At 35.8% G+C, this 11,723-nt stretch overlaps 1 protein-coding gene across 1 annotated transcript; it reads right to left on the bottom strand.

Moving 5' to 3' along the window:
• Positions 1 to 971: 971 nt before the first annotated feature.
• Positions 972 to 8,288, bottom strand: LOC117930933 (26S proteasome non-ATPase regulatory subunit 11 homolog). Its single transcript, XM_034851740.1, has 2 exons — positions 8,200 to 8,288; positions 972 to 2,581 (listed from the first exon to the last, which is right to left on the bottom strand). The coding sequence occupies exon 2, from the start codon at positions 2,554 to 2,556 to the stop codon at positions 1,288 to 1,290; it is 1,269 nt and encodes a 422-aa protein (XP_034707631.1). The 5' UTR covers positions 2,557 to 2,581; positions 8,200 to 8,288; the 3' UTR covers positions 972 to 1,287.
• Positions 8,289 to 11,723: the final 3,435 nt, after the last annotated feature.

Raw genomic sequence — 11,723 nt, 5'->3', positions numbered from 1 at the left:
TATTAAATCAAGTAGATCGATTCGATCACTTTATCTGTGTGACTTATCATAGGTTTAAGAGCAAACCCATGACAAACTTAATATTAAACCAAGTAGTTCAATGCAATCGTTTTATTTGGGTGATTCATCCTATGTTTAAGAGTGAACCCATGACAAATGAGGAGTAGCAAATTTTGTATTAAACCAAGTAGCTTAATTTGATTACCTTATCTGTGTGACTCATCCTAAAATCATCCTAAAAACCCATGACCTTCGACATTGAGTGTCATATATACGATCTAATAACGAACCATGATCATATGACGGAGTATAAAATAATAATGTATTTGGTGAATTAAAAACCATGATCTAATAATGAACCATTTTGATTAATTGATTATATGAGTTGAGAATTTTGTGAGAGATTCTTACGATTTCATTAACACCTAACTCATGTCGAGTAGACCTATTTTGTTGTTGTAAGAATTCTTAATTCGAGAGCTGAAGAGAGGGACATATGTCACCATAAACAGGATCGAATTTTAACCATCATATACAAAAACCAATTAGATTACCATCATATACAAAAACTAGTTAGATTACCATCATATACAAAAACCAGTTGTAATGATAAGTCAAACCTTTCTTGGTATTCAACAAATGTGAAATTGAAAATGTATAAAATTTCTGATACGAAGCAAGTGAACCCCTACAAATCCAAGATTCACAAGGCAAGTATTGCAAAAGAAGACGATAAAAATAAAATGAATAGCTAAAATAATTAGGAGTTATTTGGATACACTTCTTATTTTTTATTATTAAAAAAAATAATAATAACTCTTATATAAAATAAAATGTCATTTTAAAAACCTTTAGGTATTAAAAAAATTTACTATCGTAAATTTTACAAATTTTAAATATGTAAGACTTATCATATTCTATATAAAAGTTATTATTATTTTCTATTTTTAAAAACAAAAAGCTTGAAAGTATATCTAAACAATCACTTAATATACCAACAATTTTTGTTAACACCATCACCAGCAATCTGAACTATGTTTGGTAGAAAGCATCATTCCATTGTTCGGGGGGCAGAGCCGAGCCGGGATGAACTATTACCCTGAAACACACTACAAATCTAACCCAAACAACACCCATACTCTGAGTAAATCCCAGAGCCTCAATGTGTCCAGCATTCATTCCACATGAGAAACCAAAGAAATTGCTCAAAATAAAAATAAACAACAAAAAGGCAGCAAGGAAAGAAGAAAGTGGCAGCTAGAAAACTGCCTCTCACCACATGAATCTTTAAGCCATTATCTTTGCAGATCTCACGTAGAGGCTGTCCACGACCTTGCCAATGTTGGAAATGGTTTCCAATGTTGCCGGATATATGGCATCTGTCTTTGGATCTTCGAAAATTATCAGGCATCCAGCACCCTGATCTAAAGTCCCGGCAAATTTCTTATCCAAGATCATCTGGGACAACTTTTTCTCCACATGGTCAACAGGCAGCTCAATCAGCTCAGCAATATGGGCAATCTCAACCCTTGAGAAAGGCTCAATCAACCTGCACAGATTCTGCTCCAGCAAGGTGTCATACAGGGAAGAGAGGTGCCTGTGGACTATCGGGTCTTCCTCAAGCTGTGCCTTGTAATTCCGCAAAGCTGTCTCAAAAAGCTTCAGAGAGCGTTTTGCATGGGCATCAGCGACAGCTTTCATGGCATCTAACTCTGGCCCAACATATTGCAAGCCTGCTTTGGATGATATTATTCCAGCCACATCATCAGCCTGGCTCACCATAATCTTGCACAGCAACATGTACTTGAGGCTAAACACTGCCCGAGGCTCTTCAAGAGCATTGAAAGCTTCAAAAGCTTCAAAGAAATAGCTATAAGCAGTTTTATAATCTTTTTCTTCTGCATGAAGAATCCCACTCTGCAAATCTATAGTACCCTGTTGAGCAGGAGGTACATAAATAGCATTGGCTGCTGTTCTTGCCGCTGTAAGGGCAGCCTTGGCTTTCGGGAGGTTTCTCAGAGAAAAGTGGAGTTTGCTCTCCAACAAATCTATGTCCACAAGAAGAAGCTTGTCATCCAGTCTCCTGACCTCCTTGATTAAACCAGACAGCAGTGTTAATGCTTCTGAATACTCCTTGCTTTCCATCAAGAGAGCCGCAAGTCTTGCCTCAACTCGTTGCCGCAGGAAAGTTCGCTTCTCAGCCCGTGTCCAAGCCACCATTTCTTTGCAAAGAGAAATCTGGAGATCAGATGTGTTTGGAATTTTAGCTACAGCATCAATTATCCCACGGACAATTTTTGCAGTTTTTGCCTTTGGGATCAAGGAGAAAAAGGGCCTCAACTGGGTCAGAAGACTTCGAAGCTCCTCTGCCCGGCTCTCTTGCCTAAGAAGATCAGAGAGATTTGTGATTGCCTGTTCTTTTATCCGCAGGGACTCGGAGGAAGATGAAGGGTTTTCAATAACACGGTAAAGGATAGAGATGGCTTCAGAAGGGGTTTTCGCTTCTAAAGCCTGAGCAATTGACTCAGTAGTTGCTGGGAGATACGATGAAGTCATGGTCACTGATTTGAAAAATGCAAGTCTGCCAAATGAAAACAATTGTGCCAGTTTAGTATAAAGAAACTTGCATCAAGCATTAAATAAACCAACTTTTATGTTAAAGAAAAAAGAAAAACAAAAGAAAAAAATAATAATAATTAGAGAACTGTTGTCCCATGCAGTTGTCAACTAGTTAACAAAACAAATATCTGTTAGTTGCTGCTGCTAAAACCTTTCGTTAGCTTCTAAGTATCTATTCTAATATGGGTGATATATGGAGTCTCAAGATGAAACATTACACCAAACACTATCACTATCATTGTGAATTGAAAGAGAAATCTCTCAATTAGGCTGCTCTGCCCTAATCCATTAGAATCTAAGTTATATATATATATATATATATATATGTAAGAAAATGAATTATATTTCATCCCTTGAGATAAACATTTTCAAGGCAATTCACAGTTTTATATAACCAGGGTTAATACATATAGTCCCTTCTGCCCTCCATGAGCATTCCACATTGTTTACATTCTAAAATTTCAGTTTATCCATAGATAAAATTTATGGTCATAAATCCATCATTTCTTCTGCTTTTTTGGGGCTATGTGGGGGCAGGGGAAGAGAGATTTGGCAGTTAGACAAGTTTAACTGATAGTCCAGTACCAACAAACACCTGTCTGATATCAACCAGTATAATGACAAGGTCACGCAACATCTTTGGGCTTCTCGTGCAAGATGACATTGTTTATCAGATGAAGAAGCATCTTGGTGTTTCCAATGCTTGATAATATTGTTCAAATAAGACATGATGCTTTGAGAAATGTATCTGGAGAACATATGTTAACCATGTACAACACAATAGTACAAACATAGAAGTGTGAACCCTTTTTTTCTATTGCCTCCTCTCCTCCCTCTGTTCTCACCTCTTCCTCCACTCCAAAACTATACAAGTAAAGTTGTAGTAATCTAGAGCACAATCTGTCAAAGGTTTTTGGACTTGAATATTGAAAATCAGGTTTCAACTATTTGATGAGAAATCAGGAATAGTTCCAGAAAATTGGGTATGATTTTAAGAATTTTATCAGTATACCTCTTGGGATGGCTAATTAAGCCATTTTACACTCCACTTTGTATATGAACATTTGTTTTGCTGACCCAAGTCTTCTACACAGTCAGAACCGCCAAGTTCTTATTCCGAATGACTTATCAGTAAAAGTTCTTAAGCATTTTTTCCCCTTTTGATAGATAGGCAATTTAAGAATGAAACATCTTTTATTTATGGCTCTCTGTTAGATTTTGTTAAAAATGTATCCATACCTAAAACAGAACCATAATTATGAAAACCTTGCTAGATCAAAAATCACAAATTTAACAATATTTTCTAACTCTGCCAACCAAATAACCATGTAAAAAAAAAAGAAAAGAAAAAAGAAACATAACATATTAAGCTTCCACAAACAGAACCAGAAACAGGAACGAGAACACATATGAATTAAGAAGAGACATTATCCAAAACCTTAACTAATATAATTTAATTATATACCAGGATTGAGAAATGAGATAAAAAAATCCAAGCAAGCAAAATAACATATTTGGCAACAGCCAAGCGCTGATCCAAATTCTAGCGGAGAACCAAGAGAATGAGGTTTCTAGCACAGAAAAAAAAAAAAAAAGCATCCCCTGTCTCTACTCTCAAACAAAAGTTTTAGTTCTGTGAACTTTTATGAGCTCATCTAAAGAGCTATGGTCTCTCCTTATGTTGGTAGCAAAGCCATCATAGCCCTTTCTGTGGGAGGTGCACCAACAATTTGCAGCCATATGAATGTCTTGCAGTATTGAATGTTCTCCTCTCCACTCTTTAAATTCCAGTGCACAAATATGTAGTGCTAAGGAAATATATACACATATATTGGGATCATTCTTATGCAGGATTTTAAATATGAAAGTCTTCGGGTGACTAGCTAACTTCAGAAAATTACTAAGAAAAAATGAGTGCATGAATTAAACTCATCCCATCAATTTCATTTGTATCCAGAAGGAACTTGCCATACCCTAAGGTTGAAATGGTACAATTTCTTGTAGACAACAAGGGAACTAGATGATAAGAAATCAGAGAAGACAAATCTAGAATAGAAGGAATAACATAAATTATATGAAACAATCATTGAGAAGGCCTATGACCCTGTTAATTGGGACTTCTTCTAAGTGATTATGGGTAAAATGGGTTTCGGGCAAAAATGGCTAAAGTGGATTGAGTGGTGCATTTCTACGGCAAGCTTCTCTGTTTAGGTGAATGGTACTCCCACAGATTTTTTCCGAAGCTCAAAGGGGTTGAGACAAGGGGATCCCCTATCCTCCTATTTATTTGTGATTGCTATGGAGGCTCTCAGTAGCTTGTTGGTGAGAGCCCAGGAGGGAGGTTTCTTGTTGAGTTTTAAGGTGGAGGGGGGGGGGAGGAAATTTCTCATTTGCTCTTTGCTGATGACACCATTGTATTTTGTGGGGCTTCAGTAGATCAAGTCACCAATTTATACTGACTCCTCATGAGGTTTGAAGCTATTTCAAGGTGAGATGATTCCAATAGGATCGATGGTTAATTTGGAGGTGTTGGCTTCGGAGATTGGTTGTAAGGTAGGGGAATTGTCGTCTTCTTACCTAGGACTTCCTTTGAGGCCTCTTACAAGTTAGAAGCGATTTGGGACTGTATTGAGGAGCAGTTTCGCAAAAGGCTCTCTTTATGAAAGAAACAATACATTTCCAAAGGGGTCCTATAATGCTAATTCGTACTATGCTTTCTAGCTTACCAATGTACTTCATGTCTTTGTTCACCATTCCAAGACCAATCAGACTAAGATTAGAAAAAATTCAAAGGGACTTTCTTTAGGGAGGAGGAGTTTTAAAGAACAAACCCCACTTAGTGAAGCGGTCGTCAATCTATAGGGCAAAGGAGAAAGGTGGGCTTGATGTTCGTTTGCACTCTTTGATGAATAAAGTTCTTCTCTGCAAATGGTGTTAGCACTATGTAAGTGAAGGGGATACTTTGGAAGAAGGTCATTAAGGGGAAGTATGGGGAGGAAGAAGGAGGGTGGTCATTTTGTGAGGTGAGAGACCCTTATGGGGTTGACTTATGAAAAGCTATAAGTTAGGAGTAGGATTTCTTTAGCTCAAAAGTTTGCTATGTTATTGGGGATGGGAAGAGAGTGAAGTTTTGGAGAAATAGTTGGTGTAGTCAAGAGCCTTTCAAAGTAATGTTCCCTATTTTGTTTGCTTTATTCAAGGCTAAAGAGGTGTGGGTACCAGATTTGTGGGAGCAAAGGGAGAGAGGAGGGGTTTGGAACTTCCATTTTGCTAGAAATCCAAATGATTGGGAGTTAGATTCTATGGAGAGGTCCTTTTTCAACAGCAAGGTCATTGGGTGAATAGGGAGCAGGAGGATAGAGTGGTTTGAAAGGGCGATAGCAAAGGAATGTTTTTCGTAAGAGCCCTTTACTCGTTGCTGGAACCAGATTGCGCTACCTCTTTTTTAGTAGGGATTATCTGGAATTCCTGGGTTCCCTCTAAAGTGAGTTTCTTTACTTGGGAAGCTTATTGAGGGAAGGTGTTGACTTTGGACCAACTCCAAAGAAGAGGTTGCTCATTAGTCAATAGGTGCACTCTATGCAAAGAGGAGTCAAAATCCATTAACCACATTCTTCTTCATTGTGCTAAGGCAAGGACCTTATGACTATTGGTGTTCTCTTTATTTGGGATCCAATGGGTTATTTTTGCCTCTATTCAGGACACCCTTCTAGGGTGGCTAGGTTATTTTGTGGGAAGAAGGTGTAGGAAGGCTTGGAGAGCAGCTCCTTTATGTATTTTTTGAACTATTTGGAAGGAAAGAAATTGAAGAGTGTTTGAAGATGAGATGTTAGATCAAAGTCTTAAAAGTTCTTTCCTTTATAATCTTGCTTTGTGGATTCAGATGTACATTCATGGGAATTCTTTGTCCTTAATTGATTGTGTAGATTGGTTGAGTTCCTATTGAGGGAGGGAGCTGTTTTTTGTTTACCCCCCTTTTTTTGTTATGTTTTTCTCGCTCATTGTATACTCTCAATGTACTCTTGTGTGCTTTATGCTTTTTAATATAATCTCTTACTTATCAAATAAAATAAAATAAAATGAAACCATCATTGGCAATGGAACAAAGTAGCAACCAACAGGTTAAACATTATTAATGGAAAGGGGATAATGGTGACAATGGACATAATTAATTGATCCTAGTAGGATCACATTACAAACTCATTGGATCAGTGGCTAGTAACTCAATAAATCAGGTAATAGTAGTCTGTAGACATTATGTTAGTGACTCATAAAGTGAATAGAATAAACTTTCATGTCTAAGGGCCTTGAAGTTCTAATCTTACTATATCCTACCGTGTCTAAGGTGTGACTTCTTCCAATAGTGGGAGGGCTCACAGTAATCCCGGGTATACGGGTATAGCAGTAATAGGACTTTAACCCAATAGGATAAGGCAAGTCATTTTTGAAAGCAAGAGGGCGATACGAGGTAAGAGTTTGCAGGCCAATTCCCTAAATCTTCAATGAAGAGTAACCCTTGTCTAACGAAGTTGCCATGCATTATTGCCTATCCTATCATTCTTTTTTACTCAAGTTTCCAAAGCAGTACAGTACCACTGCTATGGTGATTTCCTTTTTTATCGGGATTACATGAAGCTTACAACCAACATCAGACCAACAATAACAAATCCAGATAAAATAGTTGATACTGTTCATTTCTTATTTGACACAGAGAGATGTTTGAGCAGATTAAACTATAATAACTATTTATCAAATGTATGCAATTGCAGTATGATTAAGATGTTCTAACTTCTAACTTCTACTTACCAAGTCAAATCAGGTATCTATGTCATGATCTTAAGATTGAATCTCCTTCCTAAAACAAGCCAACTACGTATAGCACAAAATTCTGAGTCCCATCTCAAATAGGCAACTGGAACTCAAAATTGGAATAGTGTCCTTGTTGACATAATTTCTTCAATTTCTAGAGGCTATGGCTTTTCAATGTTATCACCAGCTAACAGAACCTTGATTGGGACAATGCATTTGCATCAGTACAATTCTCAGAAAATACAAAAACGAAGATTGCAACTATTTTCTCTGCATGCTCAAAATCAATAGGTTAATGAGCTCAAAGGAATCTGATCAGAATCACACAATTCCCAATTAAACCCACCATTTAATTTTGGATGCAATGTTAAAAAAAATATAAAAAAAATACAATTTTTCTACGAAAAGCAGGTAAATATTTTCAAAATTCTAACCAAACAATGCCCTAAAAATATGAGCGGACAATGGAAAGGCAATAAAATATATTACAGAAACGAGATTCAAAAACAATACGAATATAAGTTCAAATTAATGCTATGAATATATTTGCATACAGATCTAATCCCTGTTTGGTTGCTAAGAAAGTGTAGCAAAAAGAAAAAAAATCTACTTGGCTTTTCCTTTGCGAAATCAAAACAACAAATAAACCATTTTAGAAAAAAAAAATTCTCTCTCTTCATTTGAAATCGGAAACATAAAGTTGCAGATATGAAGGCCCAAAGAGCTAGCCGGTAAAAATCAAAATAATAACGAGAAGCTGAGAAAAGGTACCCGGAATTCGAAGAAGCGACGAAAGAGAAGTGAATCTCGAATGCCTTGTTTCTCAAGTAAACGTCTCTTCCGTCGAGACTCAAGTTTCAGGCTTTCTTTATCAAACAACAATAAAATAATAAATAATAAATCAAGATATTTTTTTACATTTAACTTTACTTTAAAATCTTTTGGTAATTTCTTTGTAACCCCTAACAAGCTAATTTTTTATTTCTTTATTAATAATTAAAATACGATTTGCAATATTATATTTTCAAAAATCAAAATATTTAGGGTTTGTTTGATAACTACTTTCGAAAATAGTTTTTAAAAATAGTTTTTGAAAACTTTTGTTCGATGTTTTATAAAACAAAAATTTGTTTGGAAGTTTAAAATATTTTTAACATATTTTTAAATTTTTAAAATATGTTTTAAAAATAATTTATATATCGTGTTTTATTTTTAATCATTTTACATATTTATATAATTATTTTTTAAAATAGTCCTTATAAAATAAGTAAAAACAACTAAAAAATATTCTCTAAGTAAAAGAAAATATAAAATAATTTTTTATTATCAAGCCCTTAGGGCTTGTTTGACAACTGTTTTTTAAAATAATTTTTCAAAACAAAAAATAAGAAAAACATGTTCAATAATCAAAAACTATTTTCTATTTTTTGTTCTTAAAAATAGAAAGCAAAGATGTTTTCCACTGTTTTAATTTGTTTTCTAATTATTATTTTTAAAAATAATTATAAAAACATGTAAAATGATTAAAAATAAAATATTAGACATAAAAATTATTTTTAAAACATATTCAAAATTATTAAAATAGGTTAAAAATATTTTACATTTTCAAATGGACTTTTATTGTATAAAAAAAATCAGACAATAGTTTTTTTAAATTATTTTTAAAGATTATTTTCAAAACTATTTTTGAAAACATTTATGAAACATGTCCTAAAATATTATATCCTACTAGCAAGAATTTTTCCTTTTTTTTTGCGTTTTCTTGAGAGTTGTCAATAATTAAGTAGAAAATTTGAAAAAAAAAATGTAATTACATAATTATTTTGTAGAATATTATTTTCCTTTAAAATCATTTAAATTTTTCAATATAAAATATCACATGTTCAAAATTTTATCTCTTAATTATTGTTTATTTATTTATTTGTGAGACCATAAAATAGGTATAGCCGTGGGACTAAAAATTAATTTCTAAGTATGCCACTTTTATAGCAACCCTTACAAATTGCATCAAAGAAGGGACAACAAGGTTATTCCTAAAGCATGCGGTTAAACACCGGGGGTTGGCTAAACATATCATCAATGATTGCAACTTATGCTTCATTAGGAAATTTTGGACGGAACTCTTTAAGATGATAGGGTCGGAGTTTCACTTTTTTACTAGCTTTCACTCATAGATTGATAGACAGACCAAAAGGGTGAACATTTTGCTTGAGTTATACTTTGGGCACTCTGTGAGTACTAACCAACAAGATTGACTAAGTTGCTAGATATGACTCAATTCTCCTATAACTTACAAATGAGATAGGTGACTAATAAGAACCTATTCAAGCTAGCCATGGGGTGCTAACTATTAACTTCTCACACCATAGTGATGGGCTACATTGAGAAAAGTTTAATGACTTTTAAGTTCGCTAAGGGGTGATAAGAGCAAGTTGACATAACCCACTCATACTCGAAGAAAACATATCAGAAGATGAAGAAGTAAGCGGAAAAGAAAATGCGACATACAAAGTATCCAGTTGGAGATCTAGTGCTTGTCAAGATACTTCCTCAATAATTCAAATCCCAAAGGGCAATGACAAGGACCTTGTAATGAGATATGGAGGCCCATTTCCTATACTAAGACAAGTAGACAAGGTGTCATATAAGGTCTAGTGGCCTCCAAGGTTGAAGATCCATCTTGTCTTCCATGCAAGCTACTTGAAGCCCTATTATGAAGACAAGGAAGATCTAAGGCGAGGGTTGTAAAAAAGAGTGTCTATAATCATCATAATCTCTTACGACAAATATGTGGAACATATCATCAGATACCAAGTCATTAGGAGATGAGGAGTGTGTCCTACCATGGGGTACTTAGTCGAGTGGAAGGGACTTTAGACAATGAGCCTAATTGGAGGCCTGTGGATGCATTATGGTAGTTCCAAAAGTAGACAGAGTGGTTCCGAGTGGAAAGGACAACAAGGACGTTAGCAGCATAGGTAGGGAAGAGTGTCACAAATGTCACAAACTATTCAAATGACCCTCCCTTGAACTTATATAAGAAAGTAGAAAGCTTCTAAAACCCCTTGAAGCAATCTATACTTGTCTACTAGTGAAGAAGTGTGAAAATTATAGAGAAGCCTAAAAATATACACATGTCTCTACACCAAGTTGGAAGACAAGGGAAGAGTGTGAAGTAGTTATAGTGTTTTAAAGTCATTTGTACATAAAACTTGTATAAGATATTTTAGAGAATTCTATATTAGTGGGGAACCTTTATGAGTTTTAGAGAGTTCCACACGTGACTATAAATAAGAGATGACCTCATTTGACTAAGACATCAAACAAATGGAGAGACTCTAGCATTATAAAGCCTTCTTGTGTAATACAAAACTTCATTTTTGAAGTGTTGTTTTCACTGCACATTCTAACTATTGAGTCGCATAACATGACTTAGCATGTGCATCCTAACTATTGAGTCACGAAAACATTACTTAGCATAGTAAGTTAAGATAAGGGAAAGACTGATTTAGCAACAGTAAGGGTGACTTGAGTTGTCTGGTCTGAGTTTTCTAAGTGTCGCACATGAGTTTAGGAAAGTCCTGATCAAGTTCGTGATATTGTGTTATCCTTGTTGGGAGGGTCCCTGATTTTGTTTGATTTTGAACTTGAAAGCGTGGCTGAAAGGGTGTTACAAGAAGGTGTGCATGTTTTTATACAGAAAATCTTGACGGAAAGATGGGCTTCAGAATCTGGCTATCTCAGAGGAGTTCAAAATCTTGGCACAGAGACTTATTCAAACAGGTGGTGACGCCTGTGAGGGATTTTTTGGGGGTGGTTGAAAAGACTGTGGAAGGTAAAAATCTTCAGGCTAGGGTTTTAATCAAGACGAATGGAAACAAGGTGCCGGGAAATTTACAGATAGTGGTAGGGCAGCTTTGTTTCACTATTCACTTGTGGTGGGAACTCCCACCTTGGGTTGCTTAGGTGACTCCCCACTGGGAAAGGCAGAAGATGGTGGGGCCTTCATGCACGCTTAGATCTGTGGGGTCTACGGGTTTGTCACCAACAAGTGTGGTGTTGATTTTGGGAGGGTTGAAAGTTGTAGGAGGATGAGAGATATTTTGGCCGGAGGTTGAAGTGGTTGCGTTGGAAGAGGACACCCAGCCCACTGTAGCAGGGGCAGCTTTTCAGGAGGGTTAGGTGGGCTTTGGTAGCCCATCTAGGGTGTTGGCCTTCGGCCGGGGGGAGGTTCTGGACCCCTTTTTGATGCTTGGGCCAAGGAAGGGGCCTCTGACCCATTAGAGTTGTTTGGG

The sequence above is a fragment of the Vitis riparia genome, chromosome 14 (assembly GCF_004353265.1).
Source record: "Vitis riparia cultivar Riparia Gloire de Montpellier isolate 1030 chromosome 14, EGFV_Vit.rip_1.0, whole genome shotgun sequence".
Taxonomy (NCBI): Eukaryota; Viridiplantae; Streptophyta; class Magnoliopsida; order Vitales; family Vitaceae; genus Vitis; species Vitis riparia.
This window is presented reverse-complemented; position numbering and strand designations above follow the sequence as displayed.

Excerpts from the sequence above, each read along its gene's own strand:
- LOC117930933 (XM_034851740.1), bottom strand. The coding sequence starts at position 2,556 with ATGACTTCATCGTATCTCCCAGCAACTACTGAGTCAATTGCTCAGGCT.